Source organism: Nesoenas mayeri (assembly GCF_963082525.1).
Source record: "Nesoenas mayeri genome assembly, chromosome: 1".
Lineage (NCBI taxonomy): Eukaryota > Metazoa > Chordata > Aves > Columbiformes > Columbidae > Nesoenas > Nesoenas mayeri.
Window position 1 is genome coordinate 3,708,095 of NC_137541.1, and position 18,100 is coordinate 3,726,194.

The 18,100-nt window shown below is 44.8% G+C and overlaps 1 protein-coding gene across 1 annotated transcript in view; it reads left to right on the forward strand.

The window, feature by feature from the left end:
* Positions 1–18,100, forward strand: part of PLXNA4 (plexin A4) — a gene marked incomplete at its 3' end in the record, with an annotated part of 457,578 nt that overhangs the window by 417,536 nt on the left and 21,942 nt on the right. Inside the window, exons 23-25 of the mRNA XM_080363684.1 lie at positions 2,014–2,160; positions 9,678–9,837; positions 16,740–16,843. Coding sequence (XP_080219810.1) covers positions 2,014–2,160; positions 9,678–9,837; positions 16,740–16,843 — 411 coding nt within the window. The remainder of the gene's footprint in view (positions 1–2,013; positions 2,161–9,677; positions 9,838–16,739; positions 16,844–18,100) is intronic.

The window sequence follows — 18,100 nt, forward strand, 5'->3', positions numbered from 1 at the left end:
AAACATGAATTTCAGAGCCTGGGGAAGATGTATATTGAAAATGCTCTAATTTTACTACCAGACTCAGTTCTCCATAACATGGTAATCCATATTTTCAATGTATAGTGGCTGGACATCTCCTACCACTCCTGTTCAAAGGCAGTACTGATGCCCAGAGACTCCACTACACTCAGTACCTCCACCATACTTAACCTGCTTTATCCATACCATAACCAGATCCCTGATTAGTTTAGTTTAGGGCCGAGCCCAAGCTCTTCTTCGCCTAAAGTCTGCCTTGAGCCTGCCCTAAAGGCTGCCTTGAGCCTGCCCTGGGTATGGCCAAGTACCCTCTGAGTACAAAGGGCTGGATGCAATATGCCATTTGAATCTGACTGCTGCATCAGGGGCTGAGACTATTGTTGCTTTGTATCCCAGCAGGAGATAGCATTGGCTTTGCAGGATGCTCATCAGCAAAGCAGTTAAAAGATCTGAGATACCCCCTGAGTACTCCCATTCCTCCTGGAATGCCTCCTTGGGGAGGCTTTTTGAAAGAAACTAGTCTCTGCAATTGTCCTCTATTCCTCAGGCCAGACATGAGGAAGAAATTGTTGCCCCTGAGGGTGGTGAGAGCCTGGCCCAGGTCGGCCAGAGGGGTGGTAGATGAACCACCCCTGGAGACATCTCAGGCCAGGCTGGACGGGGCTCTGAGCAACCTGAGCTGGTGAAGATGTCCCTGTTCATGGCAGGGGTTGGACTGGGTCAGCATTGGAGATCCCTTCCAACCCAAACTGTTCTATGATTCTGTGATTCCTAATGCAGTTGCTAGATATTCTTACACCTTACAGCCCCATTTGGACACTACAGCCACCCTCTGCCTGGCAATTCAAGGCTTTACAAATCAATCCCATTGCCCTGAACATTCCCCAGACACAACCTGTCCAAGGACGAACACATGGGAGAGATTTGAAGGTCCCTGGAAGGTAATTTCAGTGACTTCAGTATCAGATTCCTGCCTCCAGCTGAAAGGAAAGGATATAAGGAGGTGACTCTCCAAAGCACCACTTTTATAATAGGCTTTTTTCTCCCACTCAGCTACTTGTCTTCTTGCCTTAGCCTGAACAGAGGCCTGATAAGGGCAAGAGACAGGCACACAGAAGCAATATGCTGCTGGTAGATAAGCTAATTAAGTGGGAGACAGGTATAGGAACTGAGAAAGGGGCCACTTTGCTTCAGATTATTAACTTGTTTTTGCTGGGATTTACACCAGAGGAAAATGACCTCTCTCATTGAGTTGGGACACATTGCAAGAGGAAAGGGCGAGGAGGGGAGGAAGGATGGAGAGATGAAGGGGGAGGGAGGCAATAGAAGAAAACATAAGGAGGGGTACAGGGCAGCAAATGTGCAGAGCGTGGGCAGCAAGGGAGGAAAGGCCAGGAAAAGTGTAGGAAAAGGAGTCCAATGGGTGTGAATGATGGGAAGGAGAAATTCAGGAGAGGTGTGCTTTGCTGGCCCTGCCTGTGTGATGCTTGTTGCTGTCCTGTGCTGGGTCACATACATCTGAGATCACCAATGCAACCATACAGATCCAGGGGCACATCTCCCCTGGGTCATGGCTCCTGTCTGACCATCCCTATTTGCCTCCAGCATGAGAGTGCTCAGGGAGACTGTGGACTCTGCCACAAGATATGGGGAACCAGAAGTTCATCTCCCTTATAGATCTGTCTCCAAGTCCTCTGGGACCCATCCCAACACCTGCTCAAGTGCAAACCTCTGGCCTGGTGGCAATCACTTGAGTAGCTCCTACAAGGCTCTGCTAGCCCAAACATTTCTGGGGAGCACTGGCAACTTTATCTCATGACAGGACACTCGAGAGGGCTGTTTGCACCCTTGGTGGTATGGAATAAATAGACAGATTCCCCCTGATGCATCTGTCTCGAGTGGCTGGGGATGGCAAACTGTGGCAGTCACTGAGATGTTACATAGGTTGAATTCTCACCTTCTGTTTCACCTCATAATTGTCTCTCACCCTTGCAGGAGTGTGCTGGTGAACCTCTGTTCTCCCTCTTCTGTGCCATCAAGCAGCAGATGGAAAAGGGTCCCATCGACTCAATCACCGGGGAGGCCCGGTACTCGCTGAGTGAGGACAAGCTTATCCGACAGCAGATTGATTACAAGACACTGGTGAGTGCTCTGAGCACACCTTCCTATGGGCTTGTCCAACCTCTTTTAGCAAAAGGGATTTAAAAGACAAGAAGTCAGTGATGGGCATGCTTACCCTCTGGGACAATTTGTTCTTGCAACCCAGCAGGGTAACCCTGCTGAAGACTGACATCCCCTAACACAGCAAGGTTTGTGGCTGAAACATCTGCTTACAAAGCAGGTTTGCAAAGACGCTGCTTACAGGTTACTTCTATTGTGCCCCGTCCCATGTCCAGAGCATCCCCAGCCTCTCAAAGGGATTTTCTGTCCTCTGAAAGCACCTGCACTCATTGAAAGGTAGGATGACAGTGCCAATGCTTTACCATTGCTTGGGTTAGGTGAGGTCTGGGAGCAATGGAAGACAAGTATGAGTCTCATGTCATGAATGTGCCTGTGAATGTGGAGACAATAGATATGGGCAATTTACTTTGTTCTATTAGACAAAATAATTCCTGTTGTCTACCCCTTTTTCCCTGGAGTGATGTCCAGCCTTCCAACATCCCTCTGAGTTGTAAGACAAATGTAACAGTCTTCCTACAACAGAAAGGTGACGATGTCACTGCAAGTTGTCACCACCCTGAGCTTTTCCCTGTGAGGAGAGTGATGTCCATCGTGGGGTTTCTTCCTCATCACTCTTGGGTTCCCCCAGGGGTATCTTCATGCCCTGTCTCCCCATCACCTCCTCCTTTCTCCCTGATCCCTAGCACTGGCGGCAGAGCTGCCCAGCTCCAGCACAGGCACACAAAGGGCCCTTGGCCATATGGGGTGTCCCCAGCGCTGAGCTCAGGCAAATCAAACATGAGGCCCTTGGCCACAGGACACTTGTGATCACAGGGACTCCCAGATCAGGGCACAGCAAGTCCAGAGACGTCCTGAGACCTTGTGGTGTTGTGTCAGTGCAAAGTCCATGGCTTCCTGCAAGTGACAGCTTTATGAGGCTATATTTCAAGGATCTTGTCTAGAATAATCCTCAACAGAAAAATTAAAAAAAAAAGAATAAAATAAATCTGTTCTCCGATGAAGATTTTGGCACCATGGAATATGCTAGAAGTACACAGTGGAGGGATCTATTAAGTCTTCTCTAGAGCTAATGCATCCATTTCTCCTGAGCAAGCAGAAGGCAAAGAAAAATGAACTTGATTTAAAGATTTCAAGGGAAAGAAAATTAATCCCTGTCACTGAGTCATTTGCTTCAAAATGTAATTGTCTGCATGGTGAAAGATATACATTGCATATGCCCAGCTTTAGTTTCTAATCTGAGATTACACCCTTTTCCCATTTTATTAAAGAACATCAATTAAAGAGCATTAGAAATCTCTTCTTAGCGTGTTTGTGGGCTTTCACTTTTTCCTGGATACACTAAATCTACTGAGCTTCTAAGCCTCTGAGGGATGAAGAGCATGTTCCAAGTCTTCAATGATCCTTGTAATTTCTTTATTTCCCATGTCTTTGATCTCAGAAAACCCTAAGTCCACATTTTAGGATGATCAGAAGGTGCTCTGAACTTACCAGGTTATTTTATTTGCACCTTCAGTTGAGAGATATTCATCTCACTTCACCTTAGCTAGCTTTGGTAGCTATGTCCAGCCAATATTAGTCCCTTGACCTCTCTTAGATCTTGGCTCAGGTGGGCTGACACTAGGAATGCCTGCTTTTCTTCAGAAAATACAGATAGTCCAGAGCCGAGCTTTGATTAAATCTAAGTCTGATGAGGTGGTGAGACTTTATTCTTAAATAAGAGCACAATTTTATTTTGCGTAGTAAAACATGGATTTTCTATTAAATCACATAATTTACAATTATGTGTAATTGTCTAGTAATTTGGAGACCTGATCTCACATGGAGAGAGTGAGCAAAAGGAAGGAAAATGCAGACACAGAGTGATCACTTTCACCAAAGGAAATCCCCCCGATCCTTTTAGACTTGATATAAAGCAGCCAGCAAAGGGTAGTAATTATACAACAGCCTGAACAAAGCTCTCCTCCATTCGCTTTGTGTCGTTTGATGTTAATCAGCTCTCCCTTTTACATCTCAAGAGCAGACAAATATAACCCGATAGGAATCTCAGCAGATTTACAGAGATCAGCTTCAGTGAAGGAGATTAAGAAGAAGGAGAATACGAATAGGATTATTCTTCCTTTCTGTTTCTCTTTATTTGTTTTATTTTGTCCTTCCTCTACCTGCCTTGAGGAGTCTGTCATCTTTCATTAAAAATATATAGCAATGAAATAAAGCAAGAACTGATTCAGGATTTGTAATATAGGAATTCCCTCAATGTCTCCTGCTCTCTACCACTGTGAGTTTGCAGTGTGTGTGGCTAAAATTCATTGGGTTCATGTTTTGTGAATGCTAGGTGGCTGCTTGACTGAGTTAAATCACAATTCCAGCTGTGCGGCACATTGAAGCAGCCTGTTTATTGTCATCATTCCAGGAACACAAAGCCTGGGCTTCCTTTGGAAGGCATTTATTCTTTAACCTTCATTAATCATGACCAAATATTTGAAGTCATGGTTTTTAATATGGTTTAAGTGTAAAGCAGATCCAAATAAATTGATTTACTCAGGGAGAAAAAAGAAGACAGAGCACTTTCAGACATCTGGAATTACTAATTTCATAATACACACCTCATTTACTAAATTTTTATTTTTTCCGTCTTTTTTCTTTCCAAACCAGATAACTCTGATTTGCTGTCTGCCAGGTCCTACAGTTCTCCAAGGAAGCAACCTCAATGTCCTCAGGTCTTTGCAGTCTGTAACAATTTCTCTACTTACAAAGCATTTTTCAGTACAGTAGAAACTAAGGTAGTTACAGATGTGATTTGCTAGAATAAATGTGTTGCAACTAAACAGTAGGTCTTTTCCCAAGCCGTATACCTCAGAGAAACACCCTCTTGTGTTAATGTCTTCGTGAGCAGCCAGTGCTCATCATCTCTGGTCTGCGGTGTTATTAAAAACACAGCTAGATTATTCCATCTACAAGAGACGGGGAGATCTCATGCCTGCTGACTGCCATCTGCCTTTGCCAGAATTTATGATTTTTTAGCCATTCTCCAAACCAGAGTCCAGATGCAAAATCTTGCTCCCTATCGCCACTGCTCTGTGGTTGCTGGGAGATGAAAGATCATCCGTCTCCTGTGTCAACTTCATTTCAATTAATACAAATAATGCAGGGGAGCAAAGACCCCGATGTGTGTCAGGAGCTGTCAAGAGTATTGGCTAATTAGTGCTTGGAAGTGGTAGGTGGGAGCTGCCCAGTACATCTTGCTCTGCATGGTCCCTGCACAGCTCGGTGGCTCCAGCACTGAGAGCCTAATCAGATCATCTCTCCTGACAATATATTCTGGATGGGTAAAGGCTCTTTGAGCTTTCTTTAGTTAAGGCTTTTCAGAGAATTTTGGCAGGGAGGAAGCTACTACCAAAATATGAAGGCTCTCCCATGCTTGGCCTCTTTAGAGGTCTTTCTTGTCTTTGCTCACTGCTAAGTCTTACCACGTGCTGGCCAACTTGGATCTCCCTTAGCCCAATCTAGAACAGAAAGACGTCTGTCGCCAGGACAGAAACCATAGTGATGTCCTTGTCTCGGGGCAGACCACTCAAACACTACAGAGAACTCTAAGCCAGGGTCCCCATATGAAGTAATCATAAACCATGGCTTTATTATTTAAATGCTAATAATCCACAGTGAAGATCAGGGCTTAGCTGAGCTAAGCATTGCATCTATATATACACTTTGGGACAGCTTATGGCTGGAAGGGCTGGCAAACAAAAAGAGCCCATGGATGTAGAAAAAGGTCAATAAACACAAATCCAGTGAGATGACATGCCCCAAGGTCACACACAGTCAGTGGGAGAGCAGGGCTCATAGTTTACTACTCCACTTGCTCCCAGTTCCTCATCTTTCCATGTTGACCCCACAAGTGGCAGTGTCCTTATGCTGTTCTGACACAGACATGACAGAACGGTGGTGCCAAGGGTGGGTGTACCCTCAGTGGCAAAATATTCAGCATCTCCTCAAGTAACACTGAAGTCTCCTCTCTCCTTCATCCACCTTGCCAAAAAAAGGGCTCAAAGGCATGTGATGGAGCAGGAACAGTGAATGCACTCAGGGGATCGGCACAAAGCTTCTCTCAAAATGACTAATCATGCAGAAATACAACACAGGCCATCTCAGAGGTCTCTTCCCCACCAGATTGTGTCGACATAGCTGAAGAGAACTGCAGAAGCAATAGGTTTAGTTCTTTCTCTTACCCTTGGCTGTTATGAGGACAGCCCTGGGTGAAGCACAGGGCAAACCTTACTCTTCTAGTGAGACTGGAGTGCCTGAACTCTGCTAAATGGATAAAGCCAATGCTTAGATTTCTTCTCTTGGCCATACCCTAGCAGGGAGAATCTATAGAAAGCTGGAGAGAGAACAGAGGAAACCCTTGGGAAGATTCCCACAGAAGTGGTAGGAATCTCACTCGCCATTGCAAACACCTTATTATAATTAGGAACTTCAGCCTGTTGGATGAGGAGCAGATATTTTCAATCTCTAGAGTAATGATTACTTCAATAAGGCCCATGTCAGTCTCCAAGAAGAGCCATTTAGCGTGTGCAATACACAGGTATATCCTGCAAATTCCTGAAGTCTTCGTACTGAGAAAAAATTTGTGCTCCACAAGAGAACAGTTGGAAAATACCAGCTGAAAGTCCATGTGAGGCCTGGGACACATATGTCAAAACAACTGTGCTTTGGGGGGAGTGTTAATTTCTATAAGAAATGCTCGAATTCCCTAAAATAATGAAAGAAGCCTCTTGACTGTTGTTGAAATGAACACACTGGACTTCTGGAGTTTACAGGTAGCATCAGCAGCTCCCATTTATGCTAGAGACCACTAACAGCAAACAATCTCTGCACAGCCCTTTGAGATATTGCCTTCACTGCTACTTCTTCTTCCAGCTGATCCAGAAAAGAGAGCAAAGACTACTTGAGTCAGGACATGAATGATTCTGGCTCACCCAGGCAGAGCTTTTCGGCCATCTTCCGAAGTTGGCATCCTATGAAATTCAAGGGCAATGAAGTTATAAGAGCAAATCACCTTTGTCAGCTTCCATTTGGGTGGTGGTCCACACTGCATAGAATCATTTTGGTTGGAAAAGACCCTCAAGATCACTGACTCCAACCATTAATCCAACACTGCCAAGTCCATCACTAACCCATGTCCCTAAGAATCTCATCTACGTGTCTTTTAAACCCCTCCAGGGGTGGTGACTCCACCACTGCCCTGGGCAGCCTTTTCCAATGCCCGACAGCCTTTTGCATGAATAATTTTTTCCTAGAACTCCCTCCACCTCTTCTCATAAGACTTGTGCTCCAGACCCTTCACCAGCTATGTCACCTTTCTCTGAATTTGCTCCAGCACCTTAATGTCCTTTGAAGTTCCCTTCCAACCCAAATTATTCTAGCATTGTATGTCTTTCTTCTAGTGAGGATTCCAGAACTGCATGGTGGGTAGTGTTGTGATGGGCACTGATCAGCATCTAAAAGAGACATTGGCCATTCTGAATGAGTAGCTAGATGTCTGGCAGGGTAGCCTAGATTATTTTAAAGACCAATAAGTGTCTTCATGTGGGGAACTGAACTGAAGCCCAGGTGTTTGCATCAGAGAGAAGTCACACCACACAGCTTGGTCTGACTGGCATCAGCTTGGGTCACTGAGAGATAAACCTAAAGAGTAACTGGGTCTCCAGAACCATGTGTGACCCCCATAGCACTCTCAAAAGAACTGTCCTAATCTGTCATCACTGCTTCATTTCCCTACAGATGGGCAATGGGAGGAGGACAACTAACAACCTCAACACTGGATGCATTTCAACAGTGCTTTTTATGTTTAGTTCTGTGATCCTGTGAGATGAAAGATGCCACAGAACTGTAAATCTGTGCCGTTATTATTATCTAAATTGATGCTTCTTCAATACTCCTGGAAGTGACATATAAATAATAGCATTATGATCTAATCAATATCTCATATTTACATCTCCTCTTTCATCCAGAAAGATCACAGAGCTCTTTGTAAGCAATATATTCACAAGTCCCTCTTAGTTGAGCATGACAGCACCAAAGGGAGCCTGGAGAGCCAATATATAATTATACTGATATGATTACACCCAGTTTCAAGCCATTTTGAGATCCCACTACATCTTAGTAGCTTAAAAAGGAAAGTGATAGAGAGTCCAGTGCCTATTGTGCACCAGAGAAGAAAATTTACAGTCAAGGTAGAATTTATCTAAGGCATCAAAACTAACATGTCTGCACTTGTAAAAATAGTACAGGAACATTTAATGACCATATATATAGCCAGAAGCATTGCTGAACACTCCTTCCAAGTGCAAAGGTGTGTTAAGTTTATAAAAGTTTATAGACTTCACACTCCTGTAACCAGAAGAAAGCAGAATGTTCAACATAGAAATGCCAAGAAATAGTGGACAGATGGCTGTTAACCACTGTGTGTATGTGTTTAAGGCATCTCACTCCTTCACCACCCCATATGCTTTGCATTTACTCCTGGACAGAATCTTTGGATAAAATTATATTCACCTTCTGAGAAATGAGAGGCCTCTCTAGTTGGGTCAATTTTCTTGTTCTACATATGAAAGGTTTTGTTGCTGTTGTTGTTGTTTTGTATTTCTTTTTTATTTTTTTTAAGAAGTCTTGGTTTAAAATTGATAACATACTTCTGAGAAGGGTCTTGGTCAGTCCTGTGCTGTGCAGAAGATGGGCAAACTTAACTTTGAGCGATTGAAAAACACTTTTACCTGAATTGTGGAAGTCAGGTGGCAATGTTAGGAGGTCACTATTGAATTAGGTCACCTTACCAGCTCTGTAGGGAGTAGGGAATGAATCAGAGGCCAAGAAAAGTTCTGGAGAACCTTTTGAATATCAGTTCAGCTCCAAACAGCATTAGGCTTGATTGCATTTTTTATTGTTTCTATGAAAAGAGTGTGTCAATGATCATCGTCTGATCAACATTTTTACTGAAAATGCCAGAACCTGAGCTGATACTCATGGGCTTTCTTTTGTTAATATAGCAAAGATAACCAAGGAAATGAGACTCAAATATAAGGGGCTGTTCCCACAAGTATAGAAGTTTCACTTCACAGACATAAGTGGCGTGAGATACAAGTTCAGGAAAACCTTCACTGTCATTGGCTGCAACACTGGGGAGCCCACATCACTCAGCTGAGGGCCACATCCTGAGTTACCTTTCATTCACTGGGCACAGGGGTTGAGAGGAGCATAGGCATGGATGGATGCAACCCCCTTGTGTGAAACCATATCTACATACCTTCTCAAAGAAGGTGTCTTTGTACTGTCAGTACACATTTTCCACCTTATTACATTCTAGATCCCTCTGGCTTGTAGTAGGCAGGGACCTGCGAGAAGGTGACTGCATATGGTGGCCACAGGATTCCCGTGGCTTCTGTAAAATGCACAGTGCGTCTCAAGTGCATCTCTCGTAGGTCCTGAGCTGTGTGAACCCCGACAATGTGAACAGCCCTGAGATCCCGGTGAAGATCCTGAACTGTGACACCATCACGCAGGTCAAGGAGAAGATCCTCGATGCCATCTTCAAGAACGTGCCCTGTTCCCACCGACCCAAAGCTGCTGATATGGATTTGGGTATGTGAGTGCACAAGGGGCCCTGATTGTCCCTGGACAGGAGGGAGAGGGGAGCTGGGAGATGCAAGACAACTAAACATGATCTAGACACCATTTCTTGAAGCAAGTGCCATGTATCCAGACTGAGTGTACCCTTGGTGCTTGTGCAAGGCAGAGCAGCAGTGATGGTGGGAGGGAAGAAGTGAATGATTAAAGTGATGCATATTCTCCTGCCTTATGAAATCTTTGTCCATGATGACTTAAAAAGACCAGTAGCCACCCTGCTTTATCTGTTCACAGAATACAGCTTGGACAAGGGTATGGAAAGGGCATGATGGGGGCTATTCTCACTTTCCTGCCGAAGACCGCTGGAAAAAGAGCCCTGAATGCCCAAGGTGGTGTTGTCAGCCATGTTCAGGCTGTAGAGGTTTATTCCCACCTCTTCTGTGAATATTGGTGGTTTGGATTATATATACCTTCTTGATGAGATAGTCACAGCCCAAGCAGTATTAATTACTCATTGTATGGGCATGTGAAAGGGGATGAAACATTCTCTGTTCAGTGGCTGCATCCATTGCACCCCTGACTACTTCTCTCTCCTGCCAGCACCAACAGCAGGTCTGGGAGCTGCTGCTCTGAGATTTCCTTTCTGCAGAGGTCTAGAAGGTCTTAAGGAAAGATTAGTCCTTCTGTTAATGTATTAATGGTTTCTTTTTTTTCTCTATGGTTTGCTCCTTCCTGCATTGCTCTGTTTGGAGGGTGGAAAGATGTGCACCAGCTTCACTTGCATTTCTAGGCAGTTGTGTTTTTGATCTATGGGGCATACAGGGAGGTGTACAACCTGATGTCTCTGAGGCCAAAATCTGTCTCTGCCCAAAATCAGGAGGAAGGATGCTGTAAAGAGTGAGATGTCTGAAGTTGGGGTCCAGAGGCAGATGCGACACAGCAGCTGGAGGCTACTGTGAAAGAATGTAGAAAAATCTGCTCAGGGCATTGCTGATGTTTGTGATAGGCAGCTGGGAACTGTATTGTAGCTGTCTCTGCCAGGATTTCCCCTCACTGACCTTCAGTGAAAGAGACTTGAATGGAAAATGATGGAGTCTATAAAACCCAGCAATGCAGAAGAGGAACGAAGAGGAGAAGGAATGGACTGACACCGAGAAACAATTCAGAGCAGCAATAGAGGCAGGAAAGAGAGGTCAGGGATGAAAGTTAAGAGTCTATATGCATGTGTGAATGTGTAGGGGAGGAAGAGATTCCTGACAGAAACTGCAACAAGATTCCTGCTCATGAAAGGCAGTTAGAATAATGCAACAATCTGCCAAAACCAGCAGCAATAAAGAGCAGATCATACACATCATCAAGAAAGGACTCAAGATGGTTTTGGAGCTGCTGTGAGTCGGCAGGGGAATGATGAGTGACACGGTGAGCACGGGGCTGGCAGGGCAGGATGCCAGGGCACGGTAGACTGGAGGAGTGTAGTTTCCTGATTCTGTGAATTTTTTACTTATTTGATGCTGGATGGCGGCCACAGAGCCCATTACGTTTGGATCTCAGACTGGGTATGAACACGATGTAGTTTTTCTCCTATGGGGGTGAGCGATGCATACATATTGGGAGGCAGGAATTTTACCTGAATGTTGCAAATATGAGGGATAAACTGGAGTCCGCAGATTTTACCATGGCTCTGACAACTGACAGATACAGAAATGTGTGTGCAGAGTCCCAGCTGGAGCCTGACAATTTTGCATCCAGCTCTGCTGCTGTTTTAAGAAAGATTGACCTGCTGAGTGATGCTGAGGACCAACAAGTCCCAGAAAGCATTTATGAATGTGTTCACCCTTCAAAATACAGCCTTGTCCATGCTGACAGGAGAATACTTAATGAGCAGATGTTTGGTTAATAGCACTGACGATGCAGTTGGGTAAAAAAAACCACAAAATAAAACACAAAATCCCCCATAATCTGGTAGAATAGTCTTGCCAGCAGCAATATAGTTGCAGGCTCCTTTAGCACAGCAGCTAACAAGGTGGGAGGAGCAGGGCTGCAATGGGTGAAGCAGGAACAAGAGGATATTCAAAGCTCCAGCCCAACCCCTTTGCAGGAAAAGATGTTTGTTGGCACCTGGCATCCTTCAGTGACAGCGAAGGCAGCAAGGAGAGAGCAAAAAGCACTGCTGGCCTTCAAAAAGCAGCAGGGAGCTCTCAGGATCAACCTGGCCCAGGCTGAATGCTCAGAACCGCAAAGGCAGCTGGATCAGCCCCGCCAGTCCATGCAAAACTCTAGGTCAGAGCAGATGACTGTAATCTGGCCTTGAAATGGATGGTTTTTGAAGCAGCAACACCATTTTCTATTACCATCACAATTTTCTGGGCTTTCTGTCCATACTAAGGCCAGATTGCTCGCATGGAAGAAAGCAAACAAGCTAATGAGTTATTTGGAGTTGTTAAACGCAGGGTAGCTGCAGGCAGAGTGACTTGTATGTGTCACAAATGTCATAATGTTTTGCAGTTACCCAGACAACTCATGGAGGGGGTTGTCAGCTGAAAGCACTTATTTTGGACACCCTGAGGTTACATTCTAGTCCAAAACCTGCATTGCAGCCCTCTGAGTAAAGGCTTCTTTCTTCAGCGGCTATTTTTGTTATTGTTATTTTTTACAGCCCCCACCATAAATAAAATGCTCCATCTTTGGGAAAGCATTAGGGTGTGAGGATCACAAAACAGGGATTCGACTTCGTGCTGAGGTATTCACTCTTCCCTGTGTTTCGGCTGCTTTTTGAAATGGACTGCTGAGGGGACAAGAGCTGCTCGGTTAATTGCCTTGCACCCAGGGATGCTCTCTCAGGCTCATTGTGGAACACGTCAGGGCAAGATTCTGCTGCCTCACCCACGGTGAAGTTCTGGGGTGGGGAGGTTCAAGCTTTAGAAGCCATTTAAACTGGTTCTAACTCTAGTATATGTACAGTAAGGCAGACAACTTGCATATTGAGGATGAAATATTTCCCGATCATCTTCCTTTTATGCGTTCTGATATTATTTTTCTTTCCCCAACCATGACAGTACTTTCTCCACCTCAGAAGCAAAGCTGAGTTTCTTCTTGCTTCCTAGAGGTCATTACATACTAGACATTTACCCATTTTTGCTTCCTACCCATCTGGTTATACCGATGCCCTCAGCATACAGACAAAAGGTTTATTCTCCTGTTTTCTGTGCCAATATCTGTCTCTCTCGTGGAAATTATTGGGAAGCGAAAAAATACTCATAGGACTAAAAATAGCCCTCTAGCTCTTCAGACTAATCCTTCATGAACACAAATGATCATGAAATAGGCAGCGAACCTGTGTAAGCCACGTGCATTTGTTCCACATGCAGAGTCAAACACAAACCATTTCCCACCCCTTCATGGGACAGTTGGGTCTTTAGGAGAAGGGTGGGCAGCACAGTGTATGGCACAAAGTTGACTGAAATGGGTTGTAAGCATCATGACCTAGAAGTGCCTGTACATGATGGGGTAATTGATGATGAGTAGCTCAGATGACGGCACCTGAAGTGAGCTGGCAAGTCTTTCATCCACCTGGGTATTTCAGTTGCCCATAAAAATGTTCCCTTTGCTCCACTTTTCTCCTTTATTTAATGGGCATCTTCAGGGTGACATAGATCACGGAGAAGGCACAAGAGAGGTGTAATGTTTTCTGTAGATTTTGAGATGTAGGAGGACATCTACCCATCTCCCAATTCCCCATAGAGTCATTCCCTAGCCAGTATTCCTGCAGCTCAAAGTAACACCTCTTTGTCAAAGGCCCCTGGAATTTCCTTTTCCCCAGTCAAGATGAACAGAAAGGTTGTTTCTTAAAAAAAAAAAAAAGAGAGTGAAAAAGAAAAAAAAGAAGTAATTCCTGTGTGCAATAAAAAGATACACTATCTGCTGAATGAAATATAAAGGCTTCACAGCAGCTGTCTCCTGAGTTTGCATTTACCACTGCTCCAGATTGGAAGGCTTGATAAAGATAATGGGATTTTTTACCTCGCTCCCCCTCTCTCTGGAAGGTGGAAGTGTAACAAATTGGATTGGAGTATGTCTCTTCTTTGTGCCAGCTCGCAGAGGAGTGCACAGATCTTATGAGAGAGGGGACAGGGTGCTGCCAGCGAGGACAAAGCTAAGAGTTTTCACTTAATGCTGTGAAAATGGATGTCAGGGTCACCTTCTCCTCCTCTGCACCCTCCCTTCCCATTCCCTTGCTCGCAGATATTGCATTTCCTTGTAGATAGGTGTGTGACCACCTCAGCTGGCACTCGTGGAGAAGGGGACCATGCAGTGCTCCTCTGAGACTAGGAAGAGCTGGGGGTGCACAACTGGGGGTCCTTTGTCTTTCATTGCTCAGATGAAGTGATTTGTGTTTGGTCAGGGCAAACGGGCTGCAAAAGCAAAGCCAGATGCTCTGAACCTGCCCTGGAGGTTGTTTTTTCCCTTGGTCTTGCGCAGGATTGGGTCTTGTACAGAGTCAGACTGGCCCTTCCTCTTCCTTGCATGGCCCTTTTCTGCACAAAGGCCAAGAGGTGGCAGATGCCCCATTCCTGGAGACATCCCAGGCCAGGCTGGATGGGGCTCTAAGCAACCTGAGCTGAGTGAAGATGTCCCTGCTCATGGTAGAGGGGATGGACTATATGAGTTTTGAAGGTCTCTTCCAACCAAAACTACTCTATGATTCTAAGAGGAAGGGCTTGGTAAACCCCTGTGCCTATGCAGAAGCACAAAGGGCTTGAGGGGATATCCCACAATGTCACCAGCTCCCCAGGAGCAGAGCAAAAGCTTGTGCTGCTCTGAGGACCTCATCTAGCCCTTGAATACTAATAAAGCAGAAAATGAGGAAAGCTGTGCCTACCCCTCATATCAGAGCCAAGTGCAACACTGAGAACCTGTGCATCCCTCCCAAAACGCCACATAAGTGTGTGTACCTCCTCAAAGAAAAATCAGGGGAGAGGAAGACCATAGGAACATCTAGAGCCCTGAAGGAAAGAGGTCAAAGAGATACCATCCCCAAGAGACCATGAGGAAGGTGCATGAAATACACACTGTGTGACAGCAGAAGTGGCTTAGGCACTCTATGGAGCACATCGTAAGAACACTATTTCTCAGCCCAGCCTGAATTTCAGTATTTTGTGTTTTTCCAAGCAGTATCTGTGACCAGTTAGCTTCTAGGAATGTGGTCCAGGTGGGAATGAACAGAGCATCACCCTCGGATATCACAAAGATAATGTAGGTGAGGATCTGGTGAGCTGGAGTAAATGATGAGCAGTTCAGGATCAGTGCTCATCCAAGATAACCTTTGCTTATACTCCGAGTATCTCCAGCCAAAGTAACATCCAGCAATAAACAGCAGCTGACCTCTTCCTGCTGATTTAAATGAATAATAAAGGCAAGGGCGGCTTTCCCAATACATTTTAATTATGTGATAAGAAAACTGCTGAAACCGAAAGAAATTTGCAACGGTCCTTGCATTTTTATATTAGGAAAAATAAGCAGGGGTGGCAGGTGATGCCTCCATATCCCAGAGTTCATTTTAATTAACTCTCTCAAGTGAATAGACTTTCTGCTATGGCTCTGGCTAAACTGTATGTGATTGAGACATGACAACCAAAAGGGAACCTTTGGATGGTCCAGGTTGTCTGTGGTTAAGCCATAGTTTCCTCTGATGTCACCAAGTGATACTACGTTTCCCTCCTTTCAGTTTTATTCTTGTATTCCTCACCTATAGGCAAGTCTGTGAGTTTTCTGTGGGGAAAGCACTCTTCAAGATTTGAGGAAAAGGTGATTCCCTAGGAAGTGATGGGGTGCTCCGGTCCTGCAGAAGGAGAGGAGCATTCATCATTTTGAGACAAAAGCTGGAGAACTGGATGCGGACCAAAAATAAAGCCCTTCTGCGCACAGACACATTGCTGAAGGCTAGTAGATTAAGTGCTCCATGGAGCAAGGTGTTGCTTCTGTCTCTGGATCTTCTCCCTGGCGTTCCTCCACTGTGCCCAAAGCAAAGGGCTTCCTGATTTGGGATTGACTTTGTAATTTGAGTATCAAGAAGCGTTGAGTGAGCAGCAATGGAGACAACCTGAGCCCAGTACAGGGTCTAGTGCAGTGCTGAAGAAGACACTGGTCTGCCCAGGAGAGCCCTGTCTGTGTCTAGGTCTTGGCAGTTAGACAAATCTCAGGTATTGATAAAGGCTATGTCCATGCTGCTAAAGAGAACTGGGCACTAATTTATATGGCTGACGTGAGTGACATTCAATTACCCCTGACCCATGGTGATGGCTAACATATACAAGGACAGGTTGGGCTTGGAAACAGCCATGTTATGATGTCCCTGCTCATGGCAGGGGTTGGACTGGGTGAGCTTTGAAGGTCCCTTCCAACCCAAATTATTCTGTGATTCTACGATTCTATGATTCTGTGCATTATTTCTCTGTATAGAGCTCACCATTGTGTGCAGCTATGCACCAGCCTTGGACTTCTCATCTCTATAGGCAACTTCTCTGTGTTCTGATTTCTGTTTTAAAGGGGTGGGTGTTTCCTGTGCAAAAGTTATTTTGTGACAGCAAAATCATTTTATCAAGGGTGAAGAAACCAGTGTGGATAACCAAGGTCTCATCTCTGTACTTTACCATATGTCTCTGATTTTTGCTTTCCTGAACCACCTCCTTGAACCTATCTTTCCCTCTCTCATGGGCTCTGGATGTTTGTGCATCCATATGTTGTATGTGGTTGGAGGCATCTGACAGAGGGTTGTGGCAATGGCTGTTGTGCTGCTACATGGATGCAGCCTGCGTGTGTGTGACCACGTGGGTCATGGGCACAGGGACTACCAAGGCTCTGTCCCCTATCTCAGAGCCTTTGAACAGCAGAGTTCAGTGTCCCTCTTCTCCTTGCAGAGTGGCGGCAAGCAAGTGGGGCAAGGATGATCCTTCAGGATGAAGACATCACAACCAAGATAGAGAATGACTGGAAGAGACTCAACACCCTGGCACACTACCAGGTAACTGTGGGAGACGATGGGTAGGTAGAAGGTAGATCAGCTAAGAAAGTGAAAAGAAGAAGGGCAAAGTGTTATTCTCTAAGACGCAGAAGTAAACAACAATTGAGTGGGCAATAACTGGGCAGATCCCTTGTTTTGAGCATATCCATCCTGTTGACATCCATCTCAGCATGACCTTGAGATTCATAGGAGAGGGCTAAAGAAGTCCAAAAATATCTTACACAAGTGATAGATGTCATAAAAAACGGAGTTTGGGTCAAAAGCTTCCCCAGTCCTTTCCCTCCTTGCCAAAAAAAACCCCAGTCCAAACCTTATTAAGTTTAATCTGATGCTGACGATTTTGTCATTTCCTCAATCACACCTTTTCTATCTATGTTTCATAACAAGATTTTCTTTTCATTTAAGAGCTGACCTGAGGAGGCAGCAAGCAATAATTTGAAAAGGAAACTAAACTTTTCACTTCAGATTGACTTAAGCATTGCTGGCTGACTCCAGAACATGTTTTTCAGGGGCAGCAGAGATGTTTTCTATTTTATTTCACACACAAAAAAAGGCATAATTTTCTTTCCCTTCTGTGCCTTTTCCAGCTGTTTGCTTCAGGCAATGAGCTCCCAGCTATATAGATGAGCTGGGGCAGAGCAGGTCTCAGCTGTCAGGGTGCTGAACTCTACATCATTTACTTTGGCTATCCTGAGGGCAGACACAGAACACACTAGGACAGACACTGATATTCTTGTTGCCTCAGTTTCCCCATCTCTAATGTGGGATTAAAACTACAAAGAGCCAATTATTGCCTTCCGTGATTGCTGAGGGCCTATTTAATTAGCCTCTGCAGTGCTTTGAAGATGAAAAACTCTATGCAAGTGCTAATTATTATTATTACATAGACAAGAGTTAGGCGTTCTTAGCAGGTTTTTTTTTCCACCTATCTCCTTTTTATGATGTCTTATTTATCACAGATATTTCTGATATGGCTCCTCTGAGCCACCGGCTTGTTAACATTTCTGATACAGGACCCACATGAATCGCCTAACTGTAGAACTGGAAAGTCTGGCTTGTTTCAGAAAACTTTGTTTTCTATTGAAATGCTGTTCTGTGACATCCTGGAACACAGGCACTCCAAATCTGACACAGTTGTGGTACTCACTTCAGTCCAGTAGTTCATTTGGCTCATGGAAGAAGGAGAATGTGTATGGAGAATTTAACAGGACCCATCAGGGTGGAAAATGTAGATAACCATATCTGAGCTAGGCACCT